Here is a 20,197-nt window from a genome sequence, read left to right as displayed (position 1 = left end):
GCAAAAAGGGTCTGTATAGTAGCAGTAGTAGTGCTAGTAGTAGTAGGATTTTTGAAGTCAAATCAAGCTGTACGAGGATCTGGATTTCCTATCGAAAACCAGTTAATCGTAGTGTGTTGTTTTCTACTCTTTCGAATGGCAGTCCAATGACAAAAAAAACTCTGCTCTTTTCGTGCTTCCGAAATGGTGAATCGCTGCAAGCCATAGAACGGGTTTTTAGTAAATTTCGACCTTGCTTTTCGTTTCTTTTCGTATTCTAAATGTAATTTATCTTTTCCTCTAATTTCCTTACACGACACTCATATGATTGTAGCCTTGCAACTACTGCACATTTCAAAGAACACAATATGATATTGGAATATGATATTATAGAAACGAAAAGGTTTGTTATGATATCCTTATAACCAAAGGGTCGCTGGTTCGAGTCTTAAGAAAAACTCATTTTTAATTAATAGACACCTGGCACCATACGCATTCCACTGTTCTTACACAACAAACGCAGTAGAGTAGCCATTTCTCGAATCCTATACCGAATTTACCAAAGGAACATTGCTATTTTTTGATTTCCCTGTAAATTAGTCTTCGGATGGCAAGTATTCACAGGAATTTAAAGATCACCGTGCACTAATTCCCTACCTCATTCGTTGCTATATAATATAAATTTTTGCTTTAAAGAAAAGAAAAAGCTTATAGAAGTACATCGTCATCCTTTTTTTCTTTTTCATTCCCCAAGTTTTATCATATGGATGTTGAATTGACTTCCAAAGACAGAGAAGAGTTGCCGCCCTCAGCAGTGGAGAAGGACTCTTCCAACGAGTTAATTAGTTCTAGTTCTCCTCAACAACTCGAAGAGTCAAATATACCGGTGCATCCTACAGCGGAAGAGGATGAGAAGGATGGGTCATCGGAGTTGGATCAGCCAAACTCTTTTGCTGCGTCCACTGTGAAGGATATTGAAGAGAATCCTTCGATTCATGATCAAAAAAACGTGGTGACTGGTCCTGCTGAGTCTGTGTCGAGCCAGGATCCAATAGACGCTCTTGCACAAAACGACGAACAGATAGGTTTCCCAGAATCCGAGTCTATGCACGAGCAGGTAGATTCTCAGGACAAAGGTGAGACGGCTTCCTTTGATCCATCATTGAGGGATGTATTGGGATCACAAGAATTAGCTGATGAACCGAAGGAAGCTGAAGAAGATTCATCGCCAAACCCGGAATCGAAGGATACCGAATCGCAAAGTTTGGAGGCCAATGCGGATACCGTACAAGAGGAGACTTCTGAGCCTGTAAACAAAGGCATTGCTTCTGCCGCCGAAAATCGTTTCTCTATGTCCCAATTATTTGCAAATGATGAGCCTTCAAGCTTGGGCCTTTTTGATAACCTTATTGAATCAACGGACTCTCAGTCCGTCGCAGATGCGAATAGCAGTGACAGTTTATTTGGTCAAGTCAACCAGAAATCCGAGACCAAAACACAGGATCTAATCGACTATAATAACCCTAATGAATCTCAATTTTCATCTACAAAAGAAACCTTGGAAGCAGAGTATGACCATCCTGTTTCTGCGTCTACAGAAACAGTTTTATCATCATCTTCGAAACACTTAGAAATGGAATATCGGAATCAAGAATCAATCGTTCCAAAGAATCAGCCGTTTAGAGAAAGTGGTTTTGACAAGGAAACAACTCATGTCTTTACTGATGATATCCAACCCAGTTCAACCGAAAATACTCGTGAACAACCTTTTGAATCAATATCTGGAGCAGTCGATGAAACAAAACAGGAGAATCCTACTCTTCATGATAATTCCTATGAAGAACCCAAGATGGTAACTTCCAATCCGACTGTGGAAGAAACTACGGACCTTTTTCAGAATAATCCTGAAGAAGAGGAGAAATTCTTTTATGAGGTTTTACAACCCCATGAACAAACTCCCTCCAAGCAACCAAAGAACCGCGATGCTGCTCCTTCCTTAGAAACTTTCTCCTCCTTTAATCAACCTACTGCTGACGAGGATACGATCTTATTTAATCAATTTGCCAACAACGATACATCCTTAGGAAACTTGTCAGAAGAAAAGAAAATCGATGATACGAATTATAATGAACTGATAGATGATTCCGAGTTTTCTTCATTGATGAATAATTTCTTGAAACCAGCTGCTCAACCTTCTTCTTCAGCATATATTCCCAAACAAACCAAACCCTTACCAGCAGCGTCGTTATCTCCTCTGGAAACCATAAGGCGTCCAACCTCTCAAAATTATAAACCTTTTGTTGCTTCCAAAGAAGGTTATAGCTCACCTTATGATCTTCCCGAAGAAATCGTTCAACAAGCTCAGCAAAAGCGATCTGCATCTTATACTTCTGCGCGAAAAGCCGCTCAAATATCTGCTTCAAAAACTTCGTCTTCTACGGTAGATAACGTTCAAGGATTCAATGCTCCTCCTTTGTCGTCAGAAACTTTAGCTCCACCTACTATAACCAGACAACCTCCTAACATACTTCCGGTGCCTCCTGATATTAAAGATCGCCCTGCTACCGTATCAGCGCATCCTTTTGTCAACCAAACGGCGAGGGCGAGTGATGGCCCGTATGGGAGCGGAAGGTATACCTCTGATTTGTCTAGTATAAAGCCTTCGACTGCTCCAATGGCCTCCTTACAAGGAATAAAAACCTTCGAAACAAAGCCTCCGACATCCCAAAAGAATATGCGATCTTCGTATGCTCCTATTATATCTCCTAATGAATCCCCCCATGTTCAACAATTACCTCGTGCATCGGTTTCTTATACTCCAATTGAACCCAAGAAGCCGATGGCTTCGATTCCCAATACTCCTCCATTTGGAACCCAAAGAAAACAAACACAAACATCTGTGCTTGATGGTTCCGGTGTCCGTTATGACCCACCTACTGGATTTCAGACTAAAGCGGGCTATTCTCCGTCATCAACACTTGGAAGAGCATATCCTAGTGTTCCGAACTTGCAGTCTCCCATGCTTCCCTCCGAAGGTGTTTCGTCATTTGTGAACGGTAATGAAATACAATCAATTCGAGGAAGTACGGCACCGCCATTGCCCCTTACTAAAGTTTCTTCTTATACTGCAACACATGATACATCAATCAACACAACGATTCCTTCACTTAATCGAGGATACAATGCGGAGCATATTTTTCCTTCAGATACCCCTGGAACCACTCTTCCTCCTATCCAACGTCCTGTTTCTCGTACAAGAAGCCCAGTACTTTTTCATACTGAAACTATACCGGATCGACCCGCCACAGTTTCTTTGCCTGCCAAACCACCTCATGAAAGCGAAAGTATGAATTTTCTTGACGTGCAACAAGACAACAGATTGACTGGGAATGCTAATCCGTTGTCAATAGAAACTCGGGTTGGAAACGATTACCTGAGTGCCCACTCAGCTCATCCGTATTCAAAACCCTCCCCTTATCCTTTAGAATTACGGTCTCCCATCGCTGCATCCGTTCCTGTATCACCCAACATTGCTGCTTCTAAGTCCGAAAGCAACCTGGTATCATCTAATGAAATGCTACAACAGCAAATAGATTTGGTTAGGTCAAAACCAAAGCCCATTATAACATTTGGACCTTGTGGAACAGTGATAACTTCTTTCCCTATTTCAAGCCAGCTTTACTCCGCAAATGGAAGAAGGGATAGTTATCAACCCGGGCTTTTGAAACTTCAAAGCCTGACAGACTTACTACCTCAGGATTATGATCATGTTAGTAACTTTCCTGGCCCGTTTATAGGTTCTGGTGATAAACTCGACAAAAATGCAAAGAGTGCGGCAAAGGAATGGATCTCTAAATATATAGAGAATTTAAACTTAGAGATGACTTATTCATCTCCTGGTGATACATCCCAAAGTGAAGACAAACTGTTATTGCTGCAGTCTATGGAGCTTCTTCTAAGTATACCAGATATGTCGACATTCCCAGAGAATCTAGTTAAGATCCTCGTATCCGGGTTTGAAAAGCCTCCTCCTTGTAATACGGCAACAACCGTACAGGAATTAATAAACCCGGAGAGAAACGTTGATAGTTCTCCGGTGGTATCAACGAGGGATACTACAGTTTCTTTTTTGGAGCGCGTTTACGATTATTTACTTATTGGTGACAAGGAGGAAGCGCTTAATTTTGCTCTTCAAGAGAAACAATGGAGCTTTGCTTTAATAATTTCATTTGCATTAGGACCAAAGGTTTTAGAAAGCACAGTGAGGAGTTTTACGAAGTCTGAAGTTAAAACAGAAATGCTTAGATCAGGCGTTGGCATAAATCTTCAATTAGCGCTACAGTTATTGTCTGGTGTTGATGCCACATCAATGTCCGAGTTCTCGAGTACATCTTCTCTATTAAATCTGTCAATGCAATCAAGAACTACGAATGCATTGGCCTCTTGGAAAGAGCTGGTAGCTAATATAATCTGCAATCAATATAAAGATAAGAATAATGCATTAATTGAGCTCGGCAAGCTGCTCCTACAAGAGAACCGGATTTATGCTGCTCATATGGTGTTTATGTTCACATTTTCTCCTGAAATCTGCTCCCAGCATTCTCAATCTTTATTCCATTTAGTTGGTCTCCCTAAGGATGGAACTTTGCCCACTCATGATGAGTTATTAGATAGCGTTCAGTTAACTGAAGTTTTGGCTTTAATCTATAGTCTTCACACTGAACGAGGTGTCGTTACGTATCCTCATTTGATGAATTATCGACTTTACCTTGCTACTACACTATCCGAAATAGGCCAAATGCAAACAGCAAAGAAATATTGTGAATTAATCGGGACTTACTTGAACAAGGCGTCAAAGAAGCAATCGAATTTGGATCCAGACTTCATATTCGCTGTAAGAGATTTAACACAACAAATATTTGAAAATAATGCCAATGATGACGTTACTACTTCATGGTTGGGTAGAACTGTCTCAAGGCCGCGTTTGGATAATGTGCTTTCTTCATTGGGTAGTAAATTCAGCAAGTTTGTTGCTGGAGAGAATGATTATGAGATTTCACGCCCAGCAACTGCGAATAATGGTCCTTTTGGGAAGGTTGCTGCTCATCAAGAAGCAACTTCACGTACTGGGTCTTCAATGGGAAATGGAAGTAAGTATGACAATCGACCTATTTCATCTGGAGTGCCGAATCCTACTGATACGGGTATCAACTATGGTGTCAGCCAAGGAAATGCACCATATATGAATAGATTTGATCCTGCTGGATTAAGCAGCGAACCTGCTTACGTGCCGACCCCAGCTTTCCAAGGATACCAGGACAATTTATCCAACTTTAATTTGGCTACGGATTCTCAAATGTCTTCACCCAGGCAAATGCAAGCTCAAGTTGGGTATAAACAGCCAACGATTTATGGTGATGCATCTTCTCGAGCACAATATGCTCCACCCACATCATCTTCTACGACTCAAAATGTTTGGTTGCCGCGTACTTCTGTCGAAGAAGGATATGACACCGGTATGGAAGGAGAGCCTTTGGAGAGTCCGTATCGATACAAAGCTCCGGTTCCGGAAATCCCTACAGCTCCCGTTAAGCCCCAATATGCACCTTCTCAGTATGCTCCTATAGGACAGACGCACGAGGCATCACAATATGCTCCACTAAATACAAGCGCATATGTACCGAAGGTTCCGGAAGCCGAGAATGAAAAGCATCCGATGGAAGCATTGACTACATCAATGCAGGATTTAAGTTTTGATTCTGGTCGAAGCGAGCAAGCCAAACGAGCAGCAGCGCAAAATGTTGCGGAGCTCGTGAAACGCGAAGAAGAGGAAAAGGCAAGGGAGAAAGCAGCAGCTTCGGAGAGGAAAGGTAATAGAAAAGGATGGTTTTCCAAGTTATTACGAAGGGACGATAACAAGGAGCAAGCCTCAGTTTACCAAGCGAAGTTAGGAGAAAGATCACATTTGCGATATGACAAAGACTTACGACGATGGGTGAATGAAGATGGCTCTGAGTTGAACAACCAAGTGGCACCACCACCTCCTCCTCCGAAAGTCAATCCAACCAAGCTTATGAATAATCCACCTCCAAGCATGCCTATACCAATGAAGGTTACTGATGAGATATCACCTCCAAACAATCCTAATCCAACTGTAATAGGTGCCAGTGCCAATCCGCCTGTAAGTACGGGATTACCGCCAACTAGGGGACCTAGTAATTCGCCTGGTTTACCGAGCGTTGCGCCTATCCCTCCCACCACTCGCGCAGCTCCAGGTGCCAGGGCGGCGAACGTTGATCCTTTGGAAGACATATTACATTCTGTTCCTCCTCCGGCGACAGGACGTCGTGGAAAAGGAAAGACGAGTAAACGCTATGTGGATATAATGAAAGACACTTGAAAAGTTGAAGATGCTAACTTTTTCTCTTCTCTATTTTTTTGAAAAGAAAGAGATGGATATGATTATGATTTCTGAAATGTGTAATTTCTACTCTTTATGATCATCATGGATAGATAATGACATTTACGACAATCTATGGTAGAAAAAATAGCTTAGAAAGTGATTAAGAGAAACGATTGTAGTCAATAAATAACTACTCTAGTCTATCGTGTGCATGACAAGAATTTATCACTTCATTAATCGTTGAAGACGCTCGTTTCAGTAAGGCAAACCAAATTAGAGAATGAATTGAAGAAGGAAAGAAAGGGGAGAGAATTCATATAAGTCTTTTACATTTCGCTTATTCACTTTCTTGTTCCTTTTTTTATTTACGTCGATCCTTTTCTCCTATTCCATACCAAATTCCCAAGTAAGGTGGGTTCTTACTAATTCATAAGGAACCTCATCTAAGTGCAACGATCCCTACAGTAATTTAGGACAAAGAACACCGTCCATGTGGAGACATGAAAGCCGTCCAGCAATTGAAAGAGTCATAATTTTCAACTTTTCCAACTACAATACTATGAAATAGTAATCAGGGCAAACTCATCAATTTTTGAATAAAAAAAAAAACAAAGGTAAATTAAAAGTAGTTTTATTTAAGAATAGGATCTCTCGCTTCTTTTACTAAGTTTAATCTTTACCATATTATATTATTACATAAATTATTATATAATCCAAAGAAGGTTTTGTCAGTTCTGCAATAAAACCAACACACACACTACATACACCGAGTAACTGTGACCATTTTGTTTTGGCTACACCCAACTCCATCAAAACATTCTCTAAGACAACCGAAAACTTCATTCTCAATGACGAAAGAATGGGATTGTCGAAGAGAACAAATTGTCGAACTTTCCAAAGTTCATGGGATGACGGTTCGCGAGTTGCAGGCACGGATGTCGAAGTTATATAATTTCGACGCTAGGTAGGTTGAAAAACATTTGTTGATACTCCTTTACATATGATGATGTTCGTTTGTGATGAAAAAACAAGCGAACGACACGGCTAAAATAGAGAAAGAAGAATTTTAGAAACATGACATTTAACCATTCAAAAAAAAAAAACAGCAATATACTTATCAAGGATATTGGTCCTCTCGCATGGAAAAAAAGAAGCACTCAAATTAATTTAAGAAATCACGTTTATTGTTGTTTTTCATGGTTTCTGCTTTTCTGTTTCTTTTTGAAAGAGCGAACTTGAGTGATCCATAGCGACAGAGAGAGAATGTGTCTGTGTGTGTATACAAATATGTCTTATGTCGTGTCAACAATGTTTTTCTCTCCAAGCTATTACTAACTTTATGTCGTTTAGTGTACGCTCTTACAAGCGTGTGCTCGCTAGATGGGGGATTCATATACACCGGCAACGATTTATCTCGCCCCGGACGGAAGAAGCAGCTGCTCGAACGGCTACGGGAGATGTTTCGAAAGCCCTCGATGAACTAGTTGCTCAACTGTTCTATGCAAGGCAAAGCGATAAAGATTCCCTTGCGCAAATAGAAGCCAATTTTGGATTACGTCTTTCAAAGCGTGCGCTTCATTATCGTCGGAAGCGCCTTTCTTTAAAGCGAGCTATTAGCAAAGCTCAAGACTCACCTGACTTTCATCATCATCTTACTTCATCATCACCATCGGCACTCCATTTATCCCAACAACATTTTTCAAATCCTCTTTCTTCCGCTCCCCAATCCCAGTCCCAAGAGCAACAAAACATCCCTTTACTCGCTCATTCCTCTCTTCTCTCTGCAGAAGCATCTCCTCCTTCTTCTTCTTCTTCTCATCCTAACTCGGTGTCTTTATCTGAAACAAGGCCTCCCTCGCGAACGGTCCTTGATTCGCACTCTTCCGCCATTGCTTCTTCCCCATCCAATGCTCATCCTCACCCATTACCGATGATTCCTTCTTACTCTTCTAATTATCCTGCTGCTCCAGACCCTTCGTCGTCTTCTCATCATCCTTCCAATGGTGCTTCAATTCCTTCTCTACCTTACTTGCAGAACCCTTCTGTTTTTCATCCTCCAGGCCCTCTTCATCCTTCTCAGTTCTCTTTTCCTCACCATTTGCCTACACCGCCACCTCCTCCCCCCCATACTCCCCTTCCTTTCTTGTTTCATTCAAAAAACCAATCGAGCCAGCCACATAGTATAAATTACCCTCCTCAAAATCAAAACTATTCTTCTTCTTTAGCTCCTGCTCCGGTTCCTCACGTGCCGTCAGAAAACCTCTCGGATCCCTCGATTACTACTACAGATTCCAGTTCCTCCTATCCCTCTTCTCGCTTGCCTCCGTCAAACCCGTATTATTCAAATCATTTATCTGTACCCTCTTATCCAGAACAAGCACATTCTAATCAGCAGTCCGTTTCAGCTATGAATGTTGTGTCTCTTCCTCCGTATTCTTCTTTTCCTTCCTCCTCTTCACTCCCTCCTCTTTCAAGTTTTCCGCAACAAGCACATTGCCATATTCCTTCTAGTCCTGTTGAAGCGGCTGGAGAGCATATGTCTACCCATCCTGTGAACCCTCCTATGCCTTCTATCTATGCAAACTATATAGGGGATTCTCCAGAAAATCGTAAATCGAGTTTTTCTCAACCATATGTGCCTACCTCTGAGGAAGGACACCCTTTACATCCATCTCATCAACCTCCTCTATCTCATTCTCCGATGCTGGCAGCGGCTTCTGAGCACAAAGCTTCCATGCCCTCTTCCTTCATTGGGGGACCTCAATTCCAAGCCTCAAAGTCTCCGAATCTTAGGCCACCTCGCTTAGAGGTACCAGAATCCTCTATCCGTGAACCCTTTTTAGAGCCTATAGACAAAGAAGTTAAGCCTTCCGAGGAAATGCTGAATTCTATCCAATATCAAATTGGTGAAAGTCATCGCGGCTCTAGTTATCTACCAATGCTTACCATACCGAATGCGGCCGCCCCTCACCACTCTTTGCCTCCTCCGAACGCCTATATTCAAGAACATATGGCAAGCCCAAACCATCACGCTCAGCATGCGATGCCGATGCAGAATTATTCTTCTGTTCAGTATCAACCAATGTTGCCTTCCAATGATATCATACATTCACCAGCTCAGTTAGCCTCTTCCCAACAATCAACTTTGCCCGAAGAGAATTCAGCTCAATATGCCATGTCTAATAACTACATGGGTCGATTCCCTCAGACGTCTCATCATCCGTCTGCTAATTTACTAGATGCAAGCGCTTCGTTGAATCCTGTTCAGAATCCACTTATCATGCTTCATCATGCTAATCAAGAATACATTTCTCTGGGTAGACCTGAACACTCTATTCCAGAGCAAAGCCATATTGTTCCTACTTATTCTGATGTTGACTCGCGTTTTGTTTAAGGATAATTATCTAACTAATTTTTGTATAATTTATTTCTTTAATTTTTGGTGAATAAGTTGCTTCCTTTTTTGTTTCGTTTTTACTTCTTTTAATTTACACCACAGAACTTCGCTCGTTTTTGCCATGGATTTTATTGATGTCGAAAGTACTATAGATTTTGCTATGTGTCACGGATTCTTTTCTTTTTCTTTTTGTACGATAGGGGGATTCAATATAGAAAGGTCATATTTTTTGTTTCTATTTCTATGGGTTTCAGCTGTTGCCTTTTAGTTGCTTACATAATTTTTTCTTCGATTTACTTTTAAAATTGTTTTGAATACTTATTAATGATTTCCAACTTTGTCGATAGATTCCAAAAAGTGGACGATAATTGTAAAGCGACTATGTGATTATGATATGCTTTCAGTCAATTAAAATGTTATAATAAAGAAATTTCAATTCATGATTCCATACTTTATGTACTAAAGTATATAAAAAAGAACCATGTGTCTCTACAATCAATCGGTTGGATCAGGGTCATGAATAAGGCACTAGAGTTCATTCACTTTCATGCCCTTCGTAAAAAAAAACACCTTTTTTTTACAAAAGGAAAAACAATAGAATATAAGCACTAGAGACGAGAAATCTCACCCAGAAAGTTCGGCCTCGAGAGACTCTTTGAATCGTAGTCCCGAAAACGAATAAGAAGAAGTCAATAGGATTCAGCGATGGAGGTGAGCATACGTGGGGCAATCCAAAAGAATTCATTGAGTGTTGGAAACCGTATCACCGTTGTTTATTTGAATATCGATGACCCCGTCTGGTCTTGCTGAAGAAGTAAGAAAATTATAATTATCATTTAGAAGAAGTGATCATAGTATGAAATAGTTCCGCATGAAATAGATTCATGAAAAAAGACGCTCCCTTAGAATGAAATAATAAACACTTGGAAACAAGGGAAATAAAGATCAATTGACAGCAGGACAAGCATGTAGTCTTTCAAAGCAGAATTGTGAAAGATTAAGGAGACACGCATGAAAGAAAACATTCCTATGAGCGAGAAGTTACCTCCTTAATATTTATATAAAAGGAGAATGACAGTACAGACACGACAGCTAGCACTCGTTTGACCGGCCGCTTTTGACTTTCGTTCTGTGAAAATGTTTTACTTCTGTTCATTGGGCTTGTTGACTTGACACATGTTCTAGTCATTCATCCTTGAATTTATACAAGCAAAGCTTTCGAAAAAAGCTTGATTAACGGTGATTCCTTATTATTAGTTGTACTGAATTTGTTAAAGATAAAGGAGTCAGGTAGTCAAGGGATACGGTCCTTTCAAAAGCTTGATGGCGATATGTAAACGCAAACATCTCAGCTTCATGTCTCGTTTTTCACTCACTCATAAAATTGAAAGGGAGAGAAAGAATTGTATTCCTCCATAATGGTCCTACTTTACCCAATTTTTTTCGTAATAGGTTGCAGACCATAGGAATAAGAATCTACAAACCGAGCATTAAACAGCAATAACAAGATTTTTTAAAAAAATACAATTAAATAAAGAAAAAAACTGAAGTTTATTAGGATTCAGTTAGCAAAGCCTTTCGTTACTTCTCCTTCAGACCCTAGGCTCATTACACCAAACGAGAGCCAAACACACAGTTGGATACATAGCAGGTTAGATATGGGTGAATCTGCTAAGACTTCCACGAAAAAGGTGGTAAACTCACATGAAAAGGACTGGAAGATTCCTCTGAAAATCCTCATTCTTTTCTGCATTGTCGGTAAGTCGATGCTGGCTAGATTTCACGAAGAATGTATCTACTAACAAAAACGCAATTAGTTACATCTGTCTGCTCTAGATTATTTTCTGTTATTCGTTATGAATCAATTATTCATGAATTCGATCCTTGGTTTAATTTCCGTGCGACGAAAGTGTTGGTGGAACAAGGCTTTTACAACTTTCTTAACTGGTTTGATGAACGCAGTTGGTATCCTCTAGGTCGTGTCGCTGGTGGTACCCTGTACCCTGGCCTTATGGTAACTTCTGGTATCATTTACAAGGTGATGCACTTCCTTAAAATCAACGTTGATATTCGTGATATTTGCGTATTGCTAGCCCCTGCATTTTCTGGACTCACAGCCATCGCTACATATTATCTTGCAAGAGAGCTGAAAAACGATGCGTGTGGTCTTTTGGCTGCCGCTTTCATGGGTATTGCACCGGGTTATACATCACGCTCCGTTGCTGGCTCATATGATAACGAGGCTATTGCTATTACACTTCTCATGTCTACGTTTGCCTTATGGATCAAGGCTGTTAAGACTGGGGCTTCTTTCTGGGGGGCCTGCACTGGCTTGTTGTACTTTTACATGGTCACTGCCTGGGGTGGTTATGTATTCATTACCAATATGATTCCTTTGCATGTCTTTGTATTACTGTTAATGGGCCGCTACACCTCCAAGCTTTACATTGCTTACACATCTTATTACGTTATTGGTCTTTTGTCCTCCATGCAAGTACCTTTTGTTGGCTTTCAACCTGTCTCTACTAGTGAGCACATGTCTGCCATGGGAGTTTTCGGATTGGTCCAGCTCTTTGCGTTCTATCATTATGTAAAAGGTCTTGTCTCTTCCCAACAATTTCGAGTTTTGCTCCGCTTAGCCTTAGGTGCTTTGGTGGCAGGTGCTTTTGCCGGTCTTTTCGTCCTCTCTTCTTCCGGTGTCATTGCCCCTTGGACTGGTCGTTTTTACTCCCTTTGGGATACCAACTATGCCAAAATTCACATCCCCATCATTGCTTCTGTCTCTGAACACCAGCCTCCTACTTGGAGTTCTTTATTCTTCGACCTTCAATTGCTAATTTGGCTGTTGCCTGTTGGTGTCTATCTTTGCTTTAAGGAGCTTCGCAACGAACATGTATTCATCATTATTTACGCTGTAATGGGTACTTATTTCTGTGGTGTCATGGTTCGTTTAATTTTGACCCTTACTCCTTGCGTGTGTATCGCTGCTGCCGTAGCCATCTCAACGCTTATAGATACCTATGTTGGTCCTGATGCTGAAGATACTGAGGAATCTGTACCTTCTGGTAAAGCCACTAAGACTAGACGTGGAGTTTTCCAGTATTTCGTATCGGGCACTTCAGATATTGGTATTTATAACATGCTCCCTAGAATCATGGTTCTTGGTTCCGTCGCATATTTCCTCATTCTTTTTGTCTACCACTCAAGTTGGGTGACTTCAAACGCTTATTCTTCTCCTACCGTAGTTTTGTCTACTGTTTTGAACGATGGTAGTTTGATGTATATTGATGACTTCCGTGAGGTTTACGACTGGTTGCGCCGTAATACTCCCAATGATGCCAAGGTTATGAGTTGGTGGGATTATGGTTACCAAATTGCTGGTATGGCTGACCGTGTAACCCTTGTTGACAACAATACTTGGAATAACACTCACATCGCTACCGTCGGTAAGGCCATGTCCTCGAACGAGGAAGCTGCTTATCCCCTTCTCCGTAAGCACGATGTTGACTACATTTTAATTATCTATGGCGGTACTCTCGGTTTCAGCAGTGATGATATGAACAAGTTTTTGTGGATGATTCGTATTTCGCAAGGCATATGGCCTGATGAGATTATTGAACGCAACTTCTTCACTCCGAATGGTGAATATCGTACTGACGATGCCGCAACTCCAACTATGCGCGAATCGTTAATGTACAAGATGTCTTACCATGGAGCATGGAAGTTGTTCCCTCCTGGCCAAGGTTTTGACCGCAGCAGAAATCAAAGATTACCATCTAAGGATCCACAACTCTATACGATCGAAGAAGCTTTTACTTCAATGCATCATCTTGTCCGTTTATATAAGGTGAAGAAGCCTGATACATTCGGAAGAGACTTGAAACAAGTTGCGTTGTTTGAAGAAGGAAAGCGTAAAAAAATACGCCGTCCTACGAAAATGAACGAGCGTCCTATAAGGGCCTAAGAAATGATGTTATGCTTAAAAAGTACATTCTTGTATGATTTAATTGGTAAGATATATGCATCAATCTTCAATTATTGTAGATATGTTATCTTAATAAATATAACAAATTTTTGAAAAAGAAAAATATAAAAATATATCTGGTGATGATAGTGAAAGAGAAATAGATAACTTAGGTTCATAGTTGGTTCAATCCTTCCGCTTGCTTAAGCGGTACTGACATTTTTGTTGTGTTCTTCAAAAGCTTGATCTAAATATTTCAGATTCTCATCCTGCGATAGATTATGATCCACACGGAAAGGATGCTGGGAAATGTAGTTGCTGACATTGGACATGTTCTTCAAGTGTTTGAGGTAGCGAATGGCACAAACCAAATCAAAATCCTTTTGAAAATCAACTGTTGAGTGAGCAAAGTCCGAAACATGGATATGATTAAAGGGATGAGCAGCGCACTTAACTTCAGAGTCATCAATAATGACTGTGTTATACTGGCACCAATTAACAGCTTGTCCATCGCGGTCTTGGTGAAGGTTTTCCCAAATCGCATCCAAGTTTTTAAATGTTTGCACTTTCGTATTGAAATGTGCTGTGCTTAAACCCATACTTTCGCGAGTCCAGCAGGCCGTAAGAGATTTGACTTGCTCAGGATTCATGATACAGTTTAACATCGCTTCAACATTATTTCGTCTAGAAGAGCTATAAACCATAACAGAGTAGTTTGTAAATGCATACTTTAAAAAGTTTTTCACTCCAGGGCGTGGAACGGCATTGGAAGAAGCACTGCTCACGGACGAATGCGAACGGTCTTTTAAGGGTCTACTTAAAAGCGTTCCATTTAGATCTAAAACAAGAAGTTTCCTGTCGTCCGTTTCTATACCTTTGTCTTTCACTTTTTCAAGGTAAGATTGTGAAGGTTTAGGATTCATTACAGGCTTTATAAAACGTGATCTTTTTGCAAGTTGTGCAAACTGAATGAACATAAATTAAAGCTAACGAACAGAAATGATGGAACACTGTTTCGAGTTGTCAGTTTGGAAGATAAGTGAACAGGAAATAAATGTACGTGGTATTCGTTCACTAGTGATTTATTTTCTCTGTAGACCTACTATATTATGACAAGGATCCCTTCTTAGAAGGTTTAGTATCGTTTTTTAAGGTATGGAAGTGCTGGAAATGGGTACCGTGCTAGCAGCTGAACTTGTCAAATGAAGTGCTCTGTATTAACTGAAAGGAATTTTTGAAATCTGTTTTAGTTTGCAATTTATTCAAGTCAAACTCATGAGGATTGTTCGTAGAACGTTACAACTAGACGCATTTGGAAGATCTACAGTAAAAATTTGGATCCAAGGTTGACAGTTTATCTAACAAAAAAATAATTGCAATAGATTATTTAGCTGTTCTATGAAGGATACTGGGGAGAAGGAAAATTACATAAGTGGTATGAATATCTAGCAGTGTAGAAAGACTAATTAGAAAAACCCTTAGACTCCTAGAAAGTTATTATAAAGATATTCGAAAAAAACCCTTCCTGTTTTGTACTTGTATTAAAAGAATCCTTTTTAGTTAATTTCCTTGGCTTATATGAAAAACAGGTATCAGATATAAAGAAGAAATTAACGATAAAGCGCTTTAGTTAGCAAATGTAGAAGCGACGATTAGGGGGAAGAGAAGGCTTACTTCACCATAAACCTAGATTTGAGTTAGATATAATAGTATAGAACAGGAAGCTTACCTTCACTCTTTTGGCATCAGAGCGGATTTTTCCCCAACTGACAGCCTCATCAGGACGTGCACCAGCATCACTACCATCGAATTCATTCGCAGAGTTTATGTATACGCTCCAGTCAGCACCATTACGCATCAAGTTTGCATTGCATATATGATGTTTTACAATACCACCTCCAAGGATGATGATACCCGTCTTGTTAGCACGCACAGCATGTGAATTGACATTGCGGATATCGGCCACAATATCAAGGTTAATAGGGCGGGGATCGGCCTTGTAGGTATGAAAGTAAAGCATATCACCGATTGAACCATCTGTCAAAGCAGGACAATAGACTGGAATATTATTCTTATAAGCCCAATAGTAGACGCTTCGTTCGTCATTAATTTCCTTACCAAGACGATGTATGAATGAGGAAGGAGTCCAATGCGTACCAAGAGTCTCTTGCTCTTCTACCATCTTGTCAAGAATAGGCATGAGCCATTCTTCAAAGCGACAATAGTTATCGTTTGGCACGATGAGATTGCCAATACGGTTCAAACCTTTTTCACGAAGGTTTTTTCCTTCCAAGTGGAAGTCACCAATATAAGTAGGACCGAGACACTTAATCAAATCTTCTTCTACACCTCCTGCAGTTGTTACAAGAACATCTACACATTTGTGTTGCACCAAATAACGTAGAATTTCACGAATGCCGGACGAGATTAGGTTACTAGTATAGCCCAGAAAAATGGTAGCCTTGTCGCTCTTTCCCTCTGGAGGATTAGGATCACGCCAATCTTTCTAAGGCTAGGTTAGTCTTATGAGAAGAAATGAAAAAAATAAATTCCACTCCTTACCATTTCGTTGATAATTTCAATTGCTTGGCTAAGGTGCGTAGCTTGAAATCCCATCTTCGCATATGATTGCATCAACTCCTCAACAGTAATTCCAGATCCACCTTTTTGCTTTCGCTCGTCGTAGTGACTGAAATCAGGGCCTTCAACAATCACATCCATTTCTTTGGGTCTTTCAGAAGCCACAAAGACAGCATCTTTTGCAGAGTTCGTTTCCATTGCTTTTATTTCTATTAATAACGATTGAAAAAAAAAGAAAACTTTAATAAATCCAATTTATTTCCGATTGTAATGACCGGTTCCAAAAGTCCCAAAAAAATTTTTAAAACAACTAAATAAAAAGTAAAATTAGTAACAAGCAATTGTAAAATAAAAACAAATTGACAATCTTACAATCTAATAGTTATAAGCAAGAATATTGATGAATTCTCCTATTATTTATGTTCGCCTTGTTTTGTTCAGTTGAGAATATTTATGATGGTACGTTAATTACTTGTAAATAGAGATATAAAGAGAAGAGAAAAATAAAAAATTGCAAGGAGGGAGGAATCATTGATTCATACATGTATTCAATTGTCTGATTGAATATTTATTCAGAACTATGGAAACAATCTGTTCTATTGTTGAAAATACCTTAAAGGAAAACAGCAACTTTCCAAGTACTTAGAATGTTGGGAATATAAGAATGGAAATTGGCAACTGTTGAACCAACTAAAAAAGTCGTTTGTATTTTGTTCTCTGAAGTATGGAATGCGGACTATGATAATAAGAAACATATATGTTTCGTCCATGTAGATATGTGTCAAAGAAAAGAGGAATGAAACAGGAAAATTGAATACACAAACAAAAGAAACTCGTTTTAAACAAAAGTCGTTTTTTTGACTCGAGAGCATAGAGACAAAGCAAGGTGATAAAAAGTACGGTTAAGGTATGCTGCTAGAAATCAGAAGCAAAAAGGAATTATAATAGAAATAAATTTAAAAGCAGAAAAAGTAGAAGCAAGGGCTAACTCAGAAAAGCCGTGGACGCAGACACGAAGACAACCGATCATAAAAATATTAGGACAATAAATAAACACTAGGATTATATTACTGAAAGTTCATTAAAAGAATTAAATTTTTCATTAATCATATACTTGTTCAACAAGATTTAGGGATCAAGAAGCTGTAAACAAAAAGCACGAAGCAAAGATCCATCATTGCGGGTAAGAAGAATCTGACTTGGCAGTGAAAGCAGAATTATGAGTCCAACTTATACTTTACTAATTAAACCATCACAGTGTTCTTTCTCGAGTTTTAAACGATTCCTTTCATGCTCTTCTTTCCGTAAGTTCTTAAGAGCACTGCAATCATGATCTTCCATAAGTCGATGGGCAGCGCAATAACCCAAGTCACAGTGCAAGCAGTGACCAGTCAAGCGAAGCGTCATCTTGGTACAAGTAGGATGCGAACAGCGTCTTCGGAAGGAGTGGGAGGAAGAGGGAGAAGCAGCTGGCTTGACGGAATTTGATTCATAAGATGCTGAAGGAGGAATAGCAGTCGTATATGCTGAAGCGGATATGGAAGAGGATTGCGAAGGATTCATAGGTTCCACGCTTAGGTAAAACGACACGGGAGAAGTGTCTTCAAAAACAGAGCGGTCCAGAGAGGATGAAGACAAAGGGGAAAGGCAAATGACAGAATCTTGAGAAATTCCATAATCTTTACAAGTCAATATCATACTGAGAGGAGCACCATGGTAATAGAAACTGTAAAGCAGTTTTGCATTATCGGGAAGGATTCCTTGGCGGGATAAAAGGTCAAAAATTTCCCCGATTGGAGTATCAGGATGAATATCTATTGTGTAGGAAATTCTACCGGAGATAATTTGGAGTAACATGGAGACGTTGAGAAGAGCTAATAAGCAAAGATTAAAGGAGCAAGTATGTAAAATTATCAAAGCTTTGAGGCGAACAAACTTGAAGCAACGGAAACGGTAAAACAAATGGAAACAAAAGTAGAAAGAAGGAAGCAAACGAATTGGATTCAATACGAGAAAAGTAGAGAAACTCGATGAGTTTATTTGTGAAGGAAAAGCAAATTTAAGATCCAAATTGTTGTATTGGACACGGAGCAAATGAGGATGGAGGCAAATTTCTATGAAACGGACTCTAGAAGGTAATCAAATCAATTCATAAGCAATTCAAAGGAATCGCTATAAAAATGACAATTGTTAATGTGAAACAGTAAAAGAATAAGAATCCTGCCGTTTAGGAGTAAAGTCCAGGAATGTATTTGAGTAGTGTGGGATTAGGATTGGGATAGGGAAAGAGTAAAGTGCAAAAGGAAGGGATGAGCAAAGAAATGTGCCAAGAAATACGCTAACTCAGTTATGTCGAAACCTCGGGATAAGGTTGCCATTGCGTATTATGAACCACAATTTGCCAGTACGTTTCGTTTTGTTATACTACAGATGGCGATCGCTAATAAACAAGAAGGAGAGACCTAAAACGGACAAGTATTTACAGAGAAGGATCATGAAATGAAAACAAAAGGAAAGAAGAAATAGCTCATAATAAAAAGAAGACACTTGATAAATTGAAGCAAGATTCAACGATAAACGAGAGGGAATACATAGTTGGCGGTTTTCGTTTTGAATGTTTTTGGATATTCAAACAGATGCAGTTCTCAATTTATAAAGTCTCTGGTCATTTTTCCTGCTCAGTAGCGTCGCAAAAACTACACACAGGTCGAATAGATTTCAAGGATTCGAGTGCAAGTATTTGTTTGAAAGATAGAGGAACCTTTTCAAAGAAAAAAAAAAGGAAAAAAAGGAACGGTACAAAAAAAAAAGACCGAATGCTAGTTTGCGATGTCAATAGTGTGCCGCTATGAATCTTTTAATTGTTTACACTGTGCACGTTGATATCATAGTGATTAGAGTTATCTAAACGAGGCTACTTTACTGCTGGAGTACAAAGACTTTCAACAAAAGCAAATTGCTAAATATTTCACGGTCGTGATAAATAAAACTGAATTAAAACTTAGAGTTGATACTGCTTAGTCTTTGCAAAAAGAAAAGGCTTCAAGTATTTGAGCCAAAGTAAGAAAAAAAAAGAGTCTGATCGGTTATCCGAAAAAAAAATTTGGATTGGTTAATTTCTGAATTGAGAATAGAAACTAAATGTTCACGATAAAAGCCAGTAACGCTCACGAATACAGAACCGCTTAAGTTAACATTTCCCGAATAAAAAAGCAAATATATTTGTAGATCAATTGAAAATATCTTACTCTCCATTACGATGTTTTTTTCCTACCTTTTCCTATAAGATAATAAAGATTGTTGTTGTGCAGAACAATCCAACTGCAAGCGCACCACCAATTGTATTCTTCTGCAATGTGAAACGCTTTAACGACTTTTTCATGGTTAAAAATCAATAATAAGATCAGGTCGTACTGGGAATCGAACCCAGGTCTCGAGAATCAAAATCTCATGTGCTAGCCATTACACCATACAACCTTGATTGACGATATACGAAAAATAAACATATTTATTCTTATGAAAGAGAACCATCCGAAAAGGTAAACCGTTACCAAAGAGGTAACCAGAGTGATTCTGGGAACATTTTGTGAAAGACTGTCAGGTTATATAAAAAGTATTTAAAGAATATATTATACTCTGCGGACATAGGATATGGAATTATTGATAAGCACGGAAGCGACCATAAGCATTGCCGTGAAACTTGTAAAAGCTTTTCACTACCAACATGTAAATTAATAAAAAAATAACAAGCAAGTCCCGGGTAGCTCAATCGGTTTAGAGCGTCTGACTCTTAAAAAGGTCATCAGAAGGTTGCGAGTTCGAGTCTCGCCTTGGGAGTTTTGTTTTTGCTCTCTTCACAGAGATCTTAGTGGTA

At 39.4% G+C, this 20,197-nt stretch overlaps 7 protein-coding genes and 2 non-coding genes across 9 annotated transcripts; 4 read left to right on the top strand and 5 right to left on the bottom strand.

The window, feature by feature from the left end:
• The first annotated feature begins 459 nt into the window (after positions 1-459).
• Positions 460-6,561, top strand: SPOG_03682 (multidomain vesicle coat component Sec16). The gene has a single exon (XM_013165946.1). It carries the CDS (start codon positions 743-745, stop codon positions 6,377-6,379), a length of 5,637 nt encoding a protein of 1,878 aa, XP_013021400.1. The 5' UTR covers positions 460-742; the 3' UTR covers positions 6,380-6,561.
• Positions 6,562-7,131: 570 nt separating this feature from the next.
• On the top strand, positions 7,132-10,055 carry SPOG_03681 (uncharacterized protein). The gene is made up of 2 exons (XM_013165945.1): positions 7,132-7,346; positions 7,733-10,055. The coding sequence occupies exons 1-2, from the start codon at positions 7,231-7,233 to the stop codon at positions 9,774-9,776; spliced, it is 2,160 nt and encodes a 719-aa protein (XP_013021399.1). The 5' UTR covers positions 7,132-7,230; the 3' UTR covers positions 9,777-10,055.
• A 1,347-nt stretch (positions 10,056-11,402) lies between these two features.
• SPOG_03680 (oligosaccharyltransferase subunit Stt3) lies at positions 11,403-13,899 on the top strand. Its single transcript, XM_013165944.1, has 2 exons — positions 11,403-11,537; positions 11,597-13,899. Exons 1-2 carry the CDS (start codon positions 11,438-11,440, stop codon positions 13,741-13,743), a joined length of 2,247 nt encoding a protein of 748 aa, XP_013021398.1. The 5' UTR covers positions 11,403-11,437; the 3' UTR covers positions 13,744-13,899.
• Positions 13,133-15,061, bottom strand: SPOG_03679 (NLI interacting factor family phosphatase). Its single transcript, XM_013165943.1, has one exon. It carries the CDS (start codon positions 14,718-14,720, stop codon positions 13,947-13,949), a length of 774 nt encoding a protein of 257 aa, XP_013021397.1. The 5' UTR covers positions 14,721-15,061; the 3' UTR covers positions 13,133-13,946.
• On the bottom strand, positions 15,047-16,820 carry SPOG_03678 (eIF-5A-deoxyhypusine synthase). Its single transcript, XM_013165942.1, has 4 exons — positions 16,696-16,820; positions 16,306-16,633; positions 15,473-16,249; positions 15,047-15,429 (listed from the first exon to the last, which is right to left on the bottom strand). The coding sequence occupies exons 2-4, from the start codon at positions 16,519-16,521 to the stop codon at positions 15,370-15,372; spliced, it is 1,053 nt and encodes a 350-aa protein (XP_013021396.1). The 5' UTR covers positions 16,522-16,633; positions 16,696-16,820; the 3' UTR covers positions 15,047-15,369.
• Positions 16,821-16,840: 20 nt separating this feature from the next.
• SPOG_03677 (zf-AN1 type zinc finger protein) lies at positions 16,841-18,702 on the bottom strand. Its single transcript, XM_013165941.1, has one exon. It carries the CDS (start codon positions 18,178-18,180, stop codon positions 17,554-17,556), a length of 627 nt encoding a protein of 208 aa, XP_013021395.1. The 5' UTR covers positions 18,181-18,702; the 3' UTR covers positions 16,841-17,553.
• Positions 18,703-19,237: 535 nt separating this feature from the next.
• On the bottom strand, positions 19,238-19,813 carry SPOG_05696 (uncharacterized protein). The gene has a single exon (XM_013166668.1). It carries the CDS (start codon positions 19,576-19,578, stop codon positions 19,366-19,368), a length of 213 nt encoding a protein of 70 aa, XP_013022122.1. The 5' UTR covers positions 19,579-19,813; the 3' UTR covers positions 19,238-19,365.
• On the bottom strand, positions 19,729-19,800 carry SPOG_16114. Its single transcript has one exon. It is a non-coding gene; the product is annotated as a tRNA-Gln (tRNA).
• Positions 19,814-20,077: 264 nt separating the features above from the next.
• Positions 20,078-20,160, top strand: SPOG_16113. The gene has a single exon. It is a non-coding gene; the product is annotated as a tRNA-Lys (tRNA).
• Positions 20,161-20,197: the final 37 nt, after the last annotated feature.

Source organism: Schizosaccharomyces cryophilus, assembly GCF_000004155.1.
Source record: "Schizosaccharomyces cryophilus OY26 unplaced genomic scaffold supercont4.1, whole genome shotgun sequence".
Classification (NCBI taxonomy): Eukaryota; Fungi; Ascomycota; class Schizosaccharomycetes; order Schizosaccharomycetales; family Schizosaccharomycetaceae; genus Schizosaccharomyces; species Schizosaccharomyces cryophilus.
The sequence above is the reverse complement of the archived record's forward strand: the minus strand, read 5'-3'. Positions and strand labels throughout refer to the sequence as shown.

Coding starts and splice junctions, on each gene's coding strand:
- SPOG_03682 (XM_013165946.1), top strand. CDS start 743: ATGGATGTTGAATTGACTTCCAAAGACAGAGAAGAGTTGCCGCCCTCA.
- SPOG_03681 (XM_013165945.1), top strand. CDS start 7,231: ATGACGAAAGAATGGGATTGTCGAAGAGAACAAATTGTCGAACTTTCC. Junction 7,347..7,732: donor TTATATAATTTCGACGCTAG/GTAGGTTGAAAA, acceptor TATGTCGTTTAG/TGTACGCTCTTACAAGCGTG.
- SPOG_03680 (XM_013165944.1), top strand. CDS start 11,438: ATGGGTGAATCTGCTAAGACTTCCACGAAAAAGGTGGTAAACTCACAT. Junction 11,538..11,596: donor CATTCTTTTCTGCATTGTCG/GTAAGTCGATGC, acceptor AAACGCAATTAG/TTACATCTGTCTGCTCTAGA.
- SPOG_03679 (XM_013165943.1), bottom strand. CDS start 14,720: ATGTTCATTCAGTTTGCACAACTTGCAAAAAGATCACGTTTTATAAAG.
- SPOG_03678 (XM_013165942.1), bottom strand. CDS start 16,521: ATGGAAACGAACTCTGCAAAAGATGCTGTCTTTGTGGCTTCTGAAAGA. Junction 16,250..16,305: donor TTGAAATTATCAACGAAATG/GTAAGGAGTGGA, acceptor ACCTAGCCTTAG/AAAGATTGGCGTGATCCTAA. Junction 15,430..15,472: donor CTGATGCCAAAAGAGTGAAG/GTAAGCTTCCTG, acceptor ACTCAAATCTAG/GTTTATGGTGAAGTAAGCCT.
- SPOG_03677 (XM_013165941.1), bottom strand. CDS start 18,180: ATGTTACTCCAAATTATCTCCGGTAGAATTTCCTACACAATAGATATT.
- SPOG_05696 (XM_013166668.1), bottom strand. CDS start 19,578: ATGGAGAGTAAGATATTTTCAATTGATCTACAAATATATTTGCTTTTT.